At 47.3% G+C, this 16,993-nt stretch overlaps 3 protein-coding genes across 5 annotated transcripts; 2 read left to right on the plus strand and 1 right to left on the minus strand.

Annotated features, from left to right (window-relative positions):
* Positions 1-11: 11 nt before the first annotated feature.
* Positions 12-3,121, plus strand: LOC117641142. Of its 2 annotated transcripts, XM_034378263.1 has the most exons (11): positions 12-31; positions 250-418; positions 494-665; positions 765-862; positions 947-1,132; positions 1,213-1,311; positions 1,396-1,623; positions 1,706-2,023; positions 2,235-2,376; positions 2,449-2,552; positions 2,710-3,121. In XM_034378263.1, exons 1-11 carry the CDS (start codon positions 27-29, stop codon positions 3,010-3,012), a joined length of 1,824 nt encoding a protein of 607 aa, XP_034234154.1. In that variant the 5' UTR covers positions 12-26; the 3' UTR covers positions 3,013-3,121. The 2 variants fall into 2 exon arrangements, with proteins under 2 accessions (XP_034234154.1, XP_034234153.1); XM_034378262.1 differs by lacking the exon at positions 12-31 and having other exon boundaries at positions 38-418.
* LOC117641140 (ionotropic receptor 25a) lies at positions 33-10,499 on the plus strand. 2 transcript variants are annotated; one of them, XM_034378256.1, is made up of 15 exons: positions 33-104; positions 5,703-5,855; positions 6,285-6,444; positions 6,515-6,657; positions 6,768-6,994; positions 7,066-7,247; positions 7,316-7,496; positions 7,574-7,738; positions 7,818-8,012; positions 8,139-8,477; positions 8,546-8,796; positions 8,868-9,120; positions 9,206-9,413; positions 9,486-9,729; positions 9,872-10,499. In XM_034378256.1, exons 1-15 carry the CDS (start codon positions 71-73, stop codon positions 9,918-9,920), a joined length of 2,784 nt encoding a protein of 927 aa, XP_034234147.1. In that variant the 5' UTR covers positions 33-70; the 3' UTR covers positions 9,921-10,499. The 2 variants fall into 2 exon arrangements, with proteins under 2 accessions (XP_034234147.1, XP_034234148.1); XM_034378257.1 differs by lacking the exon at positions 33-104 and adding an exon at positions 3,959-4,242.
* Positions 10,494-16,991, minus strand: LOC117641139 (Fanconi anemia group I protein homolog). The gene is made up of 24 exons (XM_034378255.1): positions 16,807-16,991; positions 16,584-16,694; positions 16,288-16,496; positions 16,026-16,193; positions 15,689-15,933; positions 15,389-15,591; positions 15,178-15,314; positions 14,873-15,096; positions 14,595-14,796; positions 14,358-14,496; positions 14,142-14,274; positions 13,754-14,067; positions 13,471-13,662; positions 13,225-13,388; positions 12,969-13,133; positions 12,737-12,888; positions 12,453-12,652; positions 12,200-12,373; positions 11,922-12,108; positions 11,633-11,849; positions 11,449-11,521; positions 11,223-11,375; positions 10,936-11,109; positions 10,494-10,846 (listed from the first exon to the last, which is right to left on the minus strand). The coding sequence occupies exons 1-24, from the start codon at positions 16,897-16,899 to the stop codon at positions 10,700-10,702; spliced, it is 4,176 nt and encodes a 1,391-aa protein (XP_034234146.1). The 5' UTR covers positions 16,900-16,991; the 3' UTR covers positions 10,494-10,699.
* Positions 16,992-16,993: the final 2 nt, after the last annotated feature.

The raw sequence follows: 16,993 nt of genomic DNA on the forward strand, positions 1-16,993 counted from the left end.
CACTCGCTACCGATCATGGCGGGAACATGCGGCAAGTGTTTTGTGTTGTTGTGCCGAGCTCGAAGAATTGATGTACAGCTCTGTACAGCTGATCCGTCGAAGAGGTGTCTGCAAGGCCCCGACCCCGAATAAATTGTTATTGGATATGCATGTTTCAATACTCTAATGTGCACTGTAGTAGTGCGAATCTATGCTCTGTGTTTCTTTGACACTGGTTTTAAAATCACTGACGTTTGGGTCGGCTCCTAGGTTCGGCCATTGTTTCGGCCCGTGGGCTGTTGCTTCTTCTTCATTTTATTTTAAAACTAGCGGGAATATAAAGTGCAGATCACTTAAACGTCAGCACTTCTGTGATATCTTAGAACTAATCATGCGTCTGATCGTTGTTGGGGACTGTGTTTCATTGAAGCGCAAAACGGTTTGTTCAATTTTTTGTATTGGCTTACGACACCATTGTACATGCATTTCAGATTTCAATTTGTATCTGTTTCAGCACCCCTCTAAAAATAACGGTACTGACAAATCAGTCGATTGGAAAGGAATCAAAAGAGGGTCTTGTCAAGCGAAGGAATGTGTTGACTGTGATGCTTACACTTACAATCCTTCAAAAGGAGCGCAATGCCAGTACTGTGGTTGCTATCCAACAAAACACCGACGAATACAAGGTGCGTTTTAATTTTGGTGTACTATTTTGTCATCCATATATATTTTAGTAGTTTGTAAAGAAAGGTCCCTCCTCCCCTTTTTTTCCCCATGAATTCTAGATGATGATACAATAGCACCTAAGATCCCGAGACTGGAACTCGAAGATGATGAGAGACAAGCCCCAGAAATACATATAATTGACAATGGTTCTGACACCGTGAGTACTTCTCAGTTTGAGTGTTTCTTCAAATTTAGTTCAATGTCATTTATCAATCCTTGACACCATCTTCTTCTTTTGCAGCTGGTCTATGAAGTCGATGATGAAGGGAATGTTGTGCCTGATGATGACCCCCTTGAACTTCTTGCTGAACAATTGCCGAGTCTCATCAGTACTCAAGTAGAACCAGCTATATTAAAGAACAAAGCTATCATGTCCAATTGTGCTTCTGTGTCTGGACCACCAGCCTCTGTGTCCTCCTTTTCCAAAGTAACTCTCTTTGCCTCATTTAAATGCTGCAAATTATTTTTGAACTAGGTCTGATCAATGTTAATTTTTTTAACAAACAGTCTGCTCTTATGAAAAAGAAGGAAATCCCCTCTCAAACTGTGTCAGTTAATTTGAACAACAAATCAACGTTTGAAAAGATGTTGCAACCAATGTCCAAGGTATGTATGTCTCATGCATTAGAAGATACATACAAGGTAGATGGTACATATACATTTGTTTTCCTGTCTTTTGTTTGTTTTAAGGAGCAATTATATGAGCTCTGTGTGCCTTCTCGTCTTCCAATGAGAATAAATTTTCCAAGGGACTCAGAATCTCTCCCAAAGTCTGATGCCCAGTTTGTTATAAGATGGATTGCTTGGTCCATGTGGAATGTGCGTGTGACAGCTGAGCAAGATTTTAAAAATGTTGCCGATTTAGCTCTCAAGAGATATCCTACTCTTGAATCCATTTTCCCCAAGGAGAAAAGCTTGGTGGGTATCCCAGATTACTTTGAACTTTATCGAATTGTATTTGTCATCTTTCAATTTACCTTTTTGTTTTTGTTGATTGCAGGATGGTATGGTCAAGTTTCTAAAACAGTTCCTTGGTCACAGAGATGTTGAAAAGAAAAAGAAAGAAAAAGAGGTGGTCCAACCAAAGCAGATACAGCAACAGAAATCAGAGAAAGAAAACACAGTTTCTAACATAAAACAATTTGAAACTTTAAAGTCACATATTTACAAAGAGATGGAGAAGTTAAACCCATCCATAGCAGTATTACGAACATTCCTCTCATCTTGCCGTAAAGAACGGAAATTAAGACTCTCCAAAGAAAAACAGAACTATTCCACACAGTTGCAAGAATTCCCATGTCTTGGGATTCAAGAATTGGTTTGTAAATTTATTTTATTATTTTTTAAAGTAATAATTTTATGATGAACTTAAATCAAATGACGAAAGCTACCCTTTAAAAAAATTGAACAAAATCTTGTACCAGAAAATGATAACGTTTTAATGGCAACATTAAAAGTTGTCAACATTACTTGGTTCTAGGTGTTTCAGCATGTATACATTTAAGTTCTGTTTTATATTGGTCCTAAAGGTACTGTGGGAGTTCATTAGTCAAGAACAACTTCAGTGCACACCAAAGGATTTGAAGAAACGCTGGCAGGATGCTATCTCCAGTATGGCCTCCTACTTCCTATCTGAATCTGAGAAGACCTTTGATTCTCCATTAACTGAAGGTAATTGTGATCATAGATATTATTGAATACAAACTCTGTGTAAAAGTATTTATCTATCTATTTATTCTTCAGAGGAGGCGACTTCAGAAATTCTCCAATGCCTCACCTGTCCCAAACACTTTGGGCCAGAAATGTCAGAGGATAAGAGAAGCCATTTGGTCTTAGAAGTTCTCCAGGTAAGTTCAATGTTGTTTCCTTCCACATGTTCAGTAATTCTGTGAAACTTGGCTCTAAACATAAAATTAGAATAATGATAGTAATAATAATAATAATAATACCCTCAAAGCATCATTGGCTGATTAGTTATAAATTTTTGTTTATATTTTGTTTTAGGGCTCAACCATGCCACTTTTTGCTCCGAAACATGATCCGCCCCGACTCTTCTCTCTTGGTGAAGATGAAAACCAGACCACATATGTATATGTTGAAGGGAAAGCTGTTTACAAAGGCCCTATTATGGATGCTTTGCTCTACATTGTAGCTATCTATTATGTTTTTGAATTTTCTCCATCCTTTGAAGCAACTGCTGCATTTTCATTCATTTATGGTATTTTGTTAAAAGAGAAGGCTTTTGATAAATACATGCACCATAGAGCTGTGGTTGAAGCATTGGAATTAATTTGGGCCTCGCAGTGAGTGAGGATATAAGGGATTATTTTTACAAACCGCCTTTGCAGCTGAACAAGACTATTTTTGTAATGTTGTTTTAGCTTTATTTTTACATTAAACATTTTAATGCATCAAATATTTTTCTATTGAAATAAACGTTTTTACTCGAGCAGTCTCATTATGATGTGAGCCAGTCCTTGATAAACTAATCCGCCAGCTCTGGGTTGTAGGTGCTTGGCCACTCCCACCCAATAATTCGACCAGGATGGCACTCAGGCCGCGGCAGCATGTTACTCGCCCTCCTTTTTTACGGAATTGCGGATATTGCCGCTGTGCAACAAGCTGCTGCCGTGAAGCTGGGGGGGGGGGATAACTCGACCAAGTAATGTATGTGAGGCCAACCCGGGTATTAATGTTGGTAGAATCTGAAGCAGGAGCCTGAGCTTGGCAGTGTAACTACCACAGCATCGCGAAGACAAGATCGGGGACGCGAGGACGAAAAAAGGGCCGGGGGGGGGGGGGACACACCAAACGGATTGGGGCATCATTAATTCACATTGTAACGCTTCGGGCGCGCCAATCCAGCGTCTCCTAGCAACGTGTGGCAACGTGGCCCAAACAAACCCCTACCTGTCGAACCGTCCATCCCCCCACCACCGCTTCCCCCTATTCGATGCGCACCAGGGTTGCCCCCGACGACAGCGTCCGCCCGCAAAATTAAAAGCTCCACTCGGCAAGGCCGGCAAGGCCCAGAAAGCTTAAAGCACCCCATACAAGGGAACGCCCCTTGGAACGCCCTTTGCCGTCGCCCCGCCCTCTCTGATTGGCGGACTGGCCGGCCCGGCCACACATGTCCATTGGTGCGCTGCGTGTGCTGCCTACCCTCCGGCCCCCTCCCCGCACGGGGCACTGTGCCCGTAGGTGTGTCTGTGTGAGTGTGCGAACCTACTTCCAGCCCCGCCTGGCCCAGCGCTCCAGTTGGACAGGTAGCGGCCGCGAGGCCAGACGGTGCACAGGGCGCGACGCGCGAAAGGCGACGCACACACCATGTCCGACTTGCCACAGCAGTAAGCACCCCGTCGGCAAGGGGACACTTGTTGGACTGCTCGCCGCGCTTTGGGGCGAGATCCTTTCAGCGCCTCAGAGAGCGGACAGACTTTTCTTCGCGGAAAATGGGATTGCTGGGCCTCTGGCTGGCGCTGGCCCTGGCCCTTCCCTGTCTCACCACGGCGCAGACCACCAGAGGAATTAACGTCTGTAAGTATGGAACAAAACAGCTTTTCAGCGCCCCCTCCCCGGTCTTTTCCCGCTCAAAAATGGGCAAATTGGAGGGACAGCGTTGGAGGCGGCCCTGATTGCGGCCGACACCTGATGCACGGTATTGGCCGACATTGGTTCGCGGCCGTGTCTCCGATCGGGGCGTCGTGGCGCGGCTCGCGATCGCCCGTCCCGACACGCAAGGCACGCAACCCCGACCGCCAGGCCAGCCGCGGCCCGCGGCGTGTTTTAGTAATGACCGGGTGCCACCGCGAGAGTGAGTGAGTGAGTAAGTGAGTGAGTGAGTGAGTGAGTGAGTGAGTGAGTGAGTGAGTGAGTGAGCCAGTGAGTGAGCGAGTGAGTGAGCGAGAGAGAGAGAGAGAGAGAGAGAGAGAGAGAGAGAGAAGGCTAGCTCCGAGCTCTCCGAGGAGCGCGGCCGAAACGCCCGACGAACAGAGGATAGGCCGTCCCGCGAAACACGCCAGGCAAGCGGGATGCCTACCCCGCCGTTCACAGGGGCTCTGCGGAGCCGAAAGCTCAGCGCCCCGAACGAGCTCTTTCCCCGCCATGAAACGCACGGCCCTCCAAACTGGGAGAGTGCGGACCTTCTCTTAAGCTTTCATTACGCCGTTTAAGGTCGGATGGGCGCGGATGTTCCAGAGTGTGAGAGTATAAGTGTAAGGGTGTGTGTGTGTGTGTGCGCGCGCACGCGCCCAGCCTTATAGTGCAGTGGGGCATGGCCCCAGGGAAGCCGGGAAAATCAATACATTTCCACGTCAAATCCTTCCTTCCATCAGTCTCTTGGCCCCTCCGCTCCCCTCCACCCCCCGCCCCCTCTTCGCGCCTCGCGCAAGGTCGATGCAAAATGGTTCCGTCGTTACGCGACGCCTTAGCGACGTGTCAGCTGGGCCGTCGTGTCCGTCGCCACTTCGAGTCGAATTGGGGGAGGGGGTGAAAGCTTAAGTCGGCCGCGGGGGCCGAACGTGGCGTCCGCACCTGTCGTGCCCGAGTGTAGGCCGGCCTTCTGTCGCTGCGAACCGGGCCCTCCCTTGCAAAGCGCGCGTCGCCCCTCAGACGGCCCGGCCCATGCCTTGGCCCATGCGAGCGGCCCACGTGGCCTACGTGGCCCACATCTCGCACGTGCCGGCCGGGCTCCATTCAAAGGCAACAAACAAACAGCGTTCTCGAGCGAGGTCGATTTGGCACAGCCATGGCGGCAGAGCTCAGCCGCTTTTCATAAGAATCGACCCGCGAGGCGGCAGATCTCTGTTAAAAGGGGGAAGAGATAAGATTCCGACAAAAGAAGTGCTAAAGGCGAACTTGAAAGAAGCGCGTTTTGGTGCTTGCCGTTCGCCTTGGCACGTGCGAAGAAGAAAGGGGGTGGGGGGAGCGTCCCGAGCGCCGGTCGAAGTAAAATGTTCTCCACGTGTCCAGTATTTTGATTATTTTATTTTTCACAGTGTTCGTGAGCGATGAGTCCAACCCCGTGGCCGAGAAGGCGCTGGACGTGGCCTTGAACTACGTCCGGCGCACGGCCAGCACGGGCATCCAGTTCGACTCCTTCCAGCGCGTCATCGCCAACACCTCGGACGCCAGGACCCTCCTCGAAGCGCGTCAGTACCGAGGGGGCAAAAACTCGGGATTTTCGTGTACACATGATTCGGAAAACGCAATGATTGCGCATGGTTTTAATTGATTTCATGGCTGATTTTGCCTTATTTCGCGACGCACCAGGGTGATGTTGAGCATGCTTGCGTGTGATTGTGTTCGGAAAGAAATGATTTCGGACTGATTTGGCCTGGTTTCGTGTGATTCTGCCCATTTTTGGTCGATTTTAGTGATTTTGGCTGATTTCGGATTGCTTGATTTCGCGTGATTCTCAATGATTCGCGTGTGATTTCGGGAGCCGTGTACACATGATTGCGCGAGTTTTTGCCCCCTCGGTCAGTACACTGTGGACTGCGTTTGGGGTTTGGGGCGGTGGGTCCAAACAGGGGGCGGGGCATCGGGCACACATTCTTGTGAAACCTGTTTGATTGCAGTATGCGAGAAATACGACAATTCGCTGAAGACGGAGAAGCCCCCCGACCTGGTGCTCGACTTCACGCAGACGGGCGTCACGTCGGAGACGGTCAAGTCGTTCACGCACGCTCTGGCCCTGCCCACCGTCAGCGCGTCGTACGGCCAGGAGGACGACCTCAGGCACGTTCACTTCCGTTTGCGCCTCGAAGCGGTCAGGGCCGAAACTAACTCGTCTTCCTTGGCCTCACAGGCAGTGGCGCTTCCTCGCCGACGACCAGATGAAGTACCTGGTGCAGGTGTCGCCCCCGGCAGACATGATCCCCGAGGTGATCCGCAGCATCGTGCTGGCCTGGAACATCAGCAACGCCGGCATCCTGTTCGACGACTCGTTCGGTACGCCGCGCACCGCGTTCCAAGTTGGAAGCAAACACTTTGCACTTTCTCTTCCCCTCGTGAGACTAATCCACTTTGAACGCGGCCCGCGCCGTCACCCCGCCCCGCAGTGATGGACCACAAGTACAAGTCGCTGCTGCAGAACGTGCCGACGCGCCACCTGATCGCCGCCGTGGAGGACGTCCGCAACGTGAAGCGGCAGCTGACGCGGCTGCGCGAGCTGGACATCGTCAACTTCTTCGTGCTGGGCCGCCTGGCCACGCTCAAGAACGTGCTGGACGCCGCCAACGCCAACAAGTACTTCGGCCGCAAGTTCGCCTGGTTCGCCATCACGCAGGTAGGTGCCGACGCCCCCACTGGCTCGGGGCTCTCTCGGAGCGCGCTGACGGCGTGACGGCGTGCCCGCAGGACAAGGGGCAGCTCAAGTGCAGCGCCAGCAACGCCACCATCCTGTTCCTCAAGCCGGAGCCCGACCCCACGTCGCGGGAGCGCCTGGAGAAGCTGCGCACCGACTTCAGCCTCACCACGGAGCCGGAAATCGCCTCCGCCTTCTACTTCGACCTCGCGCTCCGCTCCTTCCTCTCCATCAAGTAGGTCCCTTGGTCTCACTCTGGGTGCGGGCGAGCTGCGGAGTCAACGGAAACTTCTCATCCCGCAGGCAGATGATGGACAAGGGCCAGTGGAAAAAGCTCAACTACGTCAGCTGTGAAGAGTACCAGGAGGACAAGCCCATGGTGCGCCGTGACTTGGAGCTGCGGCGCGCGCTCAGGGAGGTCCAGGAGCCGCCGTCCTACGCGCCCATGATGCTGGAGGAGCACAACGGGCACTCCTACATGGAGGTAACGTAGTCCGTGGCGCCGCGGTGTGTCGCGCCGGGCCAACGCCTGCCGTAAACGCGTCGCTGTGCTTTCCGCAGGCCAGCATGCGCCTGGAGAAGGTGACGGTGGTCAACGGCCAGAGCGTCTCCGCCGAGGTGGAGGGGTCCTGGAAGCTCGGCCTAGACTCGCCGCTCTCCGTCAAGGACGCCTCGTCCATCGCCAACCTGACGGCGGCCAGCGTCTACCGCATCGTCACCGTCCTGGTGAGTCTGGCGGGACGGCCGTCCTCCGCCTTCCTCCACGTGTTGCCGAATTCAAATCTTTGCCGCCTCCGCCCCGCAGCAAAAGCCCTTCGTGATGGAGACCCGGGACAAGAGCGGCGCCGTCAAGTACGAGGGCTACTGCATCGACCTGCTGGACGAGATCCGCAAGATCATCGTGTTCGAGTACGAGATCTACGTGGCCCCCGACAACAAGTTCGGCAACATGGACGAGAAGGGCCAGTGGGACGGCATGATCAAGGAGCTCATGGAGAAGGTAGGGCAGTGCCTCTGTCGCGCTGTACGGCTGCAATCAGTGCGTCTCCCTCGTCTCCCTCGAGATGAGAGAGACAGAGCGACGAATCAACTCTCACGCGCGTTGTTGTGTCGCCTGTTCCTTCAGCGCGCCGACATCGGCCTGGGCTCGCTGGCCGTGATGGCGGAGCGCGAGAACGTGATCGACTTCACGGTGCCGTACTACGACCTGGTGGGCATCAGCATCCTCATGAAGAAGCCCGAGACCCCCACCTCCCTGTTCAAGTTCCTGACGGTGCTCGAGAGGGAGGTGTGGCTGTGCATCCTGGCCGCCTACTTCTTCACCAGCTTCCTCATGTGGGTGTTTGACCGCTGGAGCCCGTACAGCTACCAGAACAACCGCGAGAAGTACAAGGACGACGAGGAGAAGCGCGAGTTCAACCTCAAGGAGTGCCTGTGGTTCTGCATGACGTCGCTCACGCCGCAGGTAGGGACTGTGTGCTTTTCGCTTTCTGCCCGCCAAACGCGAATCTATCTGTATTTCGCATTGCGTAGGGTGGAGGCGAGGCGCCCAAGAACCTGTCGGGGCGCCTGGTGGCCGCCACGTGGTGGCTCTTCGGCTTCATCATCATCGCCTCGTACACCGCCAACCTGGCGGCCTTCCTCACCGTCTCGAGGCTGGACACGCCTGTCGAGTCCCTGGACGACCTGAGCAAGCAGTACAAGATCCAGTACGCGCCCTACAACGGCTCGGCCGCCATGACTTACTTCCAGCGCATGGCCGACATCGAGACCCGCTTCTACGAGTAAGTCGCCGAGGGTTGGGGGAGCGGGGAGTGTGCGGAGTGGTCAGGAGTTGAACCCGTGTGCTGTGCAGGATCTGGAAAGACATGAGCCTCAACGATTCGCTGAGCGAGGTGGAGCGCGCCAAGCTGGCCGTGTGGGACTACCCGGTGGGCGACAAGTACACCAAGATGTGGCAGGCCATGCTCGACGCCAAGATGCCCAACAACCTGGAGGAGGCTGTGGCCAGGGTGCGCCTCTCGGAGGGCACCAGCGAAGGCTTCGCGTACCTCGGGGATGCAACGGACATCCGCTACCTCTCTCTCACCAACTGCGACCTGCAAATGGTGCGTGCCTGGTGCTTCCCTTGGTCTTGTTGCCCGAACCCGTCCCGCCACCCCACTGCCTCACGGCCTTGCCGCCTCGTTGCAGGTGGGGGAGGAGTTCTCCCGCAAGCCGTACGCCATCGCGGTGCAGCAGGGCTCCCCGCTCAAGGACCAGTTCAACAACGCCATCCTGCAGCTGCTCAACAAGCGCAAGCTCGAGAAGCTCAAGGAGCGCTGGTGGTCCACCAACCCGGAGATCAAGAAGTGTGACAAGCAGGACGACCAGCAGGACGGCATCTCGATCCAGAACATAGGTAGGCGACGCGGCCGCTTCACTCTTTTTTCAGTCCGACCGGCGTACCGCAAATTTGGTTCGGTTCTTGCAGGCGGCGTGTTCATCGTCATCTTCGTGGGCATCGGACTGGCCTGCGTGACGCTGGCCTTCGAGTACTACTGGTACAAGTACAAGCGCAACCCCCGCGTCACGGACCTGGCCGGGCAGCGCGGCGGCAAGGCGCCCCGTCAGCAGCACCTGGCCGTCATCGGCCGCGGCGCCTCCGACGACCTCAGCGCCACCGCCAAGCTGGACGCGGCGGCGCTGGGGGCCTTGGGCCAGGCCTACAACTACAGGTGATCCCACTTCCTCTGAGTCTCCCTAGCTGATGCTGACACCCTGTTCCACTAATCCTACCCTCCGTAGCTCTCTTCCTAAGTGCCTTTAAACAGAGAAGCACGTTTCCATGGCCTGAAAATGAATTTTAATGTTTCACAGGCGGAACGGGAACCAATTGCCCGGCGTGAATCAGGCCTGGCAGCACTAGAGGGAACGACAGCGACAAACTGCGCGTGACATCGAGGCGCGGCTCAGCCTTTCTTCCTGGACTGCAATATTCATGACTTGTGTCATCTTTTCGGCTACTTTTGCTCTTGATTTCTGTCAGTTTAGGTTTATTGTGTTGAGTGAGACATGTTATTGTTAGATTGAATTAAGAGGGCCTAGGAGCCAACTTCTTGTTTCCGCACGAGTGGTCACGTTTTTGTGAGGGTGCCTGCAAATTATCAGGGTGGACCACCAAATGACTGAGTAATCTAGTGAAGTAGTCTGTGTGTGTTGATATGTATTTGCTGTGAAAAATTTGACAAGAGTTGACTTTATGCACACGGTTTTTAATGTTTGGGACCAATCTTTTTTCCCTTCTGTTTTCCAAGTTTTAGAGGGTGTGAGAGTTTTTATGCACAGCTTGGATATAAGTTATGTGAAATGCAGTATTTTTCAGAGTGTGATTATTGTGCTAGAATTATATCACTTTAGACTTTAGAATTCATTTCTGTACTTGAGAGTTTGGACTTTGTTAAGAGAGTGAGGAGAGATGTTGGATAATAAAGAATGCAGATCTCAATATTCTCAATTTCTATTTCCGCAAAAACCTTATAATAATACAGCACTTGAATTCAGCATAAAACAAAGTATTCCATGATTTGGCCATAAACAAGATAAAATTGAAGAGGGGATCACAAATGCACTCCCACTTAAAAATAATAATCCCCCGCACTCTTTTTCTATTCAAGAGAGAGGAAACCTACAATTCTGTGGCGATTCTTAATCAGAACGCCTGGACTTCTTACGAGCTGGAGCCTCATCATCCGAGGCACTTTCCGCAAACAAATCTTCTGACTCACGCGCACCGGAATCACCATTTTCTCCACTCTCAGATTCATTGCCGGAGTCATCCCGATTAGAAGATGCCTGCACATTAAAAAGTCATGTGAGACAATTTTTAACTTCAAAGAATAATTCTTAACAGAACTTAGCAAGGCCAACTAAGCCATACTCACAGGTCGTTCTTCGTCAGCTTCCTCAGCACCCTCCTCCTCACCTTCCTCCTCCTCCTCCTCCTCATTGTCAGACGTTCCATTGGCATTGTCTCGAAGGGCTTTCTTGATGGCTTGAGGCTTGAGACTGAAGTCCCGTGCTGAGTTGTGTTTCACAATATCTACAAGTTCTGGAGCCTAAGAAAGAGTAAAGCAAAAAATTTAAAGTCAAAGAGTTTCCTCTGATAGCAAATGCCATAATTCTTCAGCTCTGGAACTTTGAATGGAAAGAAATAGCAGAGCAACATTACCTTGCAATCTTTGGACAGTTTAATGACACATTGATCAAAGGTCTCCTTTTTACGAACTAAGCTGGGAATCAATCTTGTTTCCCTTAGCACTTTAGATTTCTGGATGGATGGATCTAGATTTTTTTTCTTTCTTTTATCTGCAGATTTTTTTTCCTGAAATTATTATTAAAATACAGTATAAAGCCTTGTTAAATGCATCAGCTTATAAAATTTAAAATAAACTTACCCCAATGTGACTGACAAAAGCAAACATATTTCTTGCTAGATATTTCCCAGCATTCCTTATAACTTTGTCAAACCTGAACAGAATGAAAAACATAACAAAAAGTTAAGAATAAATATAACTGTTATTGTTTAGCCAGAGGGCCCTAAGCCTAAATATAAGATAGAATGGCCAATAGGACAGTTACCTTGCTGTTTCAAAAACTTTGTTGTCTTTTGAAGAGCGCCTAATAAAATACTTAGTCAATCGGGAGAGTGTATCAAATGCATCACAGTGAATTCTCAAAAGTACATCTGCAGAAGGGCCAGCCTGTGGAGCACAAACACTCAGAGAAACATTGCATTGTACACATCGAGCCATGTGACAGACTGTTTCTCTTTCTTTAGTTCTCAGCAATTCCTTATCTGAAAAGATTTTTTCCTTTAAGAAAAATGACAAGGGACTTTAAATGAAATTCTGAGAGAGAGGCTACTTACTGGTATCTGCTGTTTCTTCATCTGGAGAGTATTCAAGCATTGTGAGCTCTGCATCCAATCTTACAGCTACCCATTCTACTTCTTCCAGGCGACCTTTGATGGTAGCGCAAACCACTCCAAGAACTCCATATTTAGTTGCAGTATTCAATAAATTTAACTTTTGGGCATCAGTCAATTCTTCTTCTTGCTGAAAATAAAAAACAATAACATCAAATAGAAAATTATTAACAAAAAGAAAAGAAAAAAAAACGTGGTATAGTGTTGAGGAGAGTACTTACAACATCTGGAAGAATGCCAATTTCTTCCTGTAACTGCTTGGTTAAATTGGGCAGCATTTGACTTTCTGCTTTACATCTCACAGTCAATTTTAAAAGTAACTGAACTAAGGTCTTGGCTACATTTAAATTCTTTACAGATCTCTCTGAACACAAAGCACGCATCTTTTCCAGTAACTGTAATAAAAGAAACAAAAAAGACAGTCACAGTGTTCTAAAAATCTTAAAGAACACATCAGTTCACTTCAGGACTCACCTGGATACACTGAGGGGAATCAGTAGGAAGTTGCATGCTGACAACTTGCAAAGCAGAGCTCAAATGCTGAATCAACTTTTTATCAGCAACTTCATCTTCGGAATCATCTTCATCAGACAAACGTTCATCCAAAAGGCTCATAAGTTTTTCAACAATTGGTTGAAGCTGCTCTGCCACTCCATCCTTTTCAGATACACCAGCTTCATAAAGAATACACAAAATATCAGTTAAATGAGAGAGAAAAGAAAAAGGATTGGTAGATCAGTGGAATAAAATGAAAGTACTCATTATTTGGAGAAATCCTGTCCATTTAAGCCTGCAGTGTGCCAGGACCATTTGCAGAAGTTCCAGAAAACTTTCCAAGATAAGAATTGCCAGATTCCGGTCAAAGGCGTCAATTTCAGATAGGCGGCAAATACAATGCTCATAAATTTTCCTGTGAACATTCAAGCATAAATTTACCCAGAAAAAAATATATTGATGGCAAAGGAAATAAAAATAGAGAGCTCAAATCACCTAGCCACTTTGGCACAATGTTTCATTGCAGACATGTTACCACACTGTAATTCCTCTCTTAGGTGAGCCACATTCTGCACTAAAACATTCATCACATATCGATGAAACTCTCGTTTGCCTTTGACGCAAGCTGCTGCAGGAGCTGTTGACCAAGGTATATCCTCCCTAGAAATATCCAAGACAAGAAAAAATTACAAATAAAATAGACAAAAACTTCAGAAAACGCATGCATACAGATTTCCAAAAGAAAATATACATGTGCAGCAAGTCCAGAGTCCTAGAAAGGAAGGGAAGTCCTAGAATAGATGGAGGTAGTTTGAATGTTGCTGGCCTTCCAAATCGACCTTTCTTCTCTGTTTGGGATTTCCCTGTTGCAGCCATTGTCACATCTTTCTTATTATTGCCACCAGTTGTAGCATTCTGAGAATGAAAAAAATAACTTCACATTTGGCACTAGGAAAATTGACACAGTGTGTACTGTATTTACAAGTGCAGAAGGTACCTTGGCATAATCAATCAGTCTTGTATAACACTTATACATTGATAGAAGCTTTGAACCCTGGTCTGGTGTATTCAATGACCATGTATTAATACAGTAACACATCAAAGCCTCGTATACAGCTAAAGCTTGTCGAAGAGTCTCAGCAGCCCGCTTGTTTTCCACTGATGAATCCATTAGGCGCACATCTTCATCCTATAATTGAGAGAAAACGTTGATCTTTAAAAAAAATATGTAACACAAAAATTTACAGAACTGAACTGAAAGGAGCTGTCAAGATATTTACCAACTCAAAGTTTTCTAATGTACATTGTCCCATTCCTACAACTAACTTATCAAGGACCTCAGTAACCTGTGACATTGTTCTTGAATCTACATCATCCTCTCGTTCATTTATGACTAGAACTACTTGCTGAATCAGGTAGAGTAAAGCTCCAACAGGCTCCTGAAGAATGGCATCAGCCGCTTGGAGAGTTATTATGTTGTTAAAGCGTACAGGTGGGAGAGCGTCCAAATCACACTGCTTTAACAGATGTCCACGCAGCCAGAAAAGGATTGTAGCAGTGAGAGGTGGATTACTTTCAACCACTTCAAAGAGACCTAAACCCAGGAGAAATAATTAAGATTGATGGTTAAAAAGATACCAAAAAACAGAGGAGAGCAGCAAAGTTTACCTTTGTATAATGATACTCGCACTTCTGCTTGTTGGTTCAAGCAACCTCTGAGGGCACCTAACACCTCCAGGCATATGGCCTCTTTGGTATTAGTGTTGGTGGCAGTAGCTTGACTGTAAACTTCAACTGATACCTGTTTTATGAATAAAGCATTTAATCAACAAGTGTTTCAGCAAGGAGAACTTTGTATTGAATCCAATGGACAGGGTAGTATACCTGGCTGAGAATATTATATCCGCTAAAAGTATTACTGCTTGACCCCTGGCTCAAATGTCCTAAAGACCCAGCTTCCAAGCGCAAATTCTTCAACATTTCAATAAACCCGTGGACAGCAACCTTTCGGGTATTAGTATCTCTGGAAAGGATACAAAATAAAAGTGACAACTTGGCGAACAAAATAATCAAGGAATGCATCAGGCATATATACATAATGGAAAAGTGGGTCTATTCTACCTTGAAAACAGAGCTTTACGAAGAACCAGAATGAGATTGTCTCTCACACCAGAGGCAAGCAGCACTATTGGCATTACTGCTATAACAATGTCTCTTGCAACATTCCATTGAATGACACGTAAGTAACTCAACAACCCAACAATCGCACTCTGCTGTTCCATGATAACAAGGCGCACATCTCTGCACATTTGACCAAGGCATTCTGAAAAGTTAGCAAAATACAGTTTAGTGTAAAAGTTTATGACTTGAGTTTGTTATAAATGCAAAAGAAACCTTACTAATATACTGTTGGACGCCTTCCCCTGTTATGATACAGTCACATAGTCTTTGCAGGACAGAGTTCGCGACATGGCGCTGGTACCGCATTAAACGGAGAAGGATGAAAGTGCCAAAATGCCACACCTGGTCAGAGGCTGCTTCCTTTCCCCGTATCAGAGGAACCCTTAGTAACTCAAATGCTAAGTTAACAAGACCTTCCTCCACACCGAGCTGACCGTCTTTGCTGTTGAAAGAAGAATTTTACAATAAGACAGTTCAAACATTTATTATTAAGAATCATCAAGATAAAAGAAAAATTCCATACCAGCAATCAATAAGGGTATTGATGAGTTCTTGAATGTTCACTTTATTGATTCTTATGTCCCTCATCCACGCAGATTCTTTCCTCTTTTCCATTTCAAGAACGCCCCTAGTAATACTGGTTCTCAAAATACTGAAGACCTTTCAATATGGAACCAGAGATTTTACCACATAGTACCTCAAGCTGTTAATTTATCAGTAATATTCTTACCCACCTGGTCTTCATAAGTGGACACTGTTGCAATGCTGAACAACATGCTAACTATGATGGGCTGTAAAACGGCTTCAGGTGCTCCCTTTGCTACTTTAGCCATGGTGTTAACAAAGTCTTTGATGGAGGCATAGCATCCAGCCACCTTATTCACATGATAGAGAACAGTGCCAAGGGCCTGCTTGGTGTCTTCGAATGATGCAACTTCTATTGTAAGCAAAACATGAGTATTGAATAAGATTAGATGTAAAATGCTACCAAGAACACAGATATGAGAATGATATTGTGAAAATGAAGTCCTTACCAATGTTTTCAGATTCTAGCATCTGTGATGACGCCATATCATTACTATTTTGCCGGCGATTTTTATACAGATGCAAATGAAAATAATGGTTCAATTTCATTAAGAGGAGCAAGCCATGTCGATCCTTGCATAACTCCAGCATTTCATGAACCAGTGTGGGTAACTCTTGAGGAGGGAGTTCCTCCATGCTGCAGCAGAGCTTGTTGACAACTTGTAAATGCTCATCAGGTGATAGAGGGATATTTCTAAAATGCATGATATTTAATATTAGATTGACATATAAAATGAGTAAAATAACCCAAGGAACTTACACATTGAATGATCCCTGGAAACTTACATAAGCATACTAGCAAGGGAGGAAGCAATCTGCGGCTTCCAAGGAGACTGGCACAATGTTTTCACAAGTTGTGATTTGTATTCTTCTCCAGTCATTTGTGTACCATGCTGGGTGACTCTTTTTCTTTCAATTAAAAGCAAGAGCATGGTTGGCAACAGCTCTTTCCAGCTGTCATTAAAAGAGCAAAAAAGTGCAGCATTAAGAATCTTCTTTAATTTATTTTATCACAAACCCATGCCCCACACCCCCATACTGCTCTTACCACATATGACTGCGAGATGATTGATTATGAGATCCTCTCTGTTCGTCAACTCTCTGCTCACAGATGGTTTTCATGCACAAATCACATAGTTTAACAAGATTATTTGCAGAAAAATTTGAGACTTCCAGTTTCAGACGACTTGTAACTAAATTAGCTTTAGCGAGAGGAATGTCATGTTTCTCAAATTCATGTAACACTTGCTCAGTAATCTATAACAGGAAAAAATGTCTGTCAGGCCCCATGGATATATCAGACAGTGAAACCAAAACTTCAAACGAAACAGAGAAGATACTTGCCTGGTAGCGCAGTTGATGAGACAGGCCAGATTGTGTAAGGCCATCAAGAAATAATCCAAACAACTGGCGAAACTCATCTTTCAAAAATGTTTTTGAAATTAAGGGGCCGATCTGGAAATGAAAAATCAAAGTGGTTCCAAATCAAGGGTCACTTTAAAAACAGGCAACAGTTCCAGGTTAAGTTTGGAAGGCTTAAAAATCAACAAAAAGCTGGTTGACAAACCTCATCGACATCAAACGACTCCACGCACTGCTGAAGTTCCTTTAAGTCTCCATTCTTCCCACAATTGATTAAATTGACAATTTTTTTATCCATTTCAATTAAGAATGAACACAAAAGCTTTTAGGCATTCGTATACTTTCTCCCGCGCCGCGCGCTCTTTCATTTGTTCAGCTACACGCTTGTTTTT

This window comes from Thrips palmi, unplaced genomic scaffold, assembly GCF_012932325.1.
Source record: "Thrips palmi isolate BJ-2018 unplaced genomic scaffold, TpBJ-2018v1 HiC_scaffold_15, whole genome shotgun sequence".
Lineage (NCBI taxonomy): Eukaryota > Metazoa > Arthropoda > Insecta > Thysanoptera > Thripidae > Thrips > Thrips palmi.

Bases quoted from the DNA above. Each gene is read 5' to 3' on its own strand.
- LOC117641140 (XM_034378257.1), top strand. From the start codon at position 4,158: ATGGGATTGCTGGGCCTCTGGCTGGCGCTGGCCCTGGCCCTTCCCTGT. The intron at 7,497-7,573 runs GTAACGTAGTCC...TGCTTTCCGCAG, and splicing joins ACGGGCACTCCTACATGGAG to GCCAGCATGCGCCTGGAGAA. The intron at 8,478-8,545 runs GTAGGGACTGTG...CGCATTGCGTAG, and splicing joins TGACGTCGCTCACGCCGCAG to GGTGGAGGCGAGGCGCCCAA.
- LOC117641139 (XM_034378255.1), bottom strand. From the start codon at position 16,899: ATGGATAAAAAAATTGTCAATTTAATCAATTGTGGGAAGAATGGAGAC. The intron at 14,275-14,357 runs GTATACTACCCT...TTCATAAAACAG, and splicing joins GATATAATATTCTCAGCCAG to GTATCAGTTGAAGTTTACAG. The intron at 11,850-11,921 runs GTAAGTAGCCTC...AAATCTTTTCAG, and splicing joins TGAAGAAACAGCAGATACCA to ATAAGGAATTGCTGAGAACT.
- LOC117641142 (XM_034378262.1), top strand. From the start codon at position 191: ATGCTCTGTGTTTCTTTGACACTGGTTTTAAAATCACTGACGTTTGGG. The intron at 1,624-1,705 runs GTGGGTATCCCA...TGTTGATTGCAG, and splicing joins TCCCCAAGGAGAAAAGCTTG to GATGGTATGGTCAAGTTTCT. The intron at 2,553-2,709 runs GTAAGTTCAATG...ATTTTGTTTTAG, and splicing joins TGGTCTTAGAAGTTCTCCAG to GGCTCAACCATGCCACTTTT.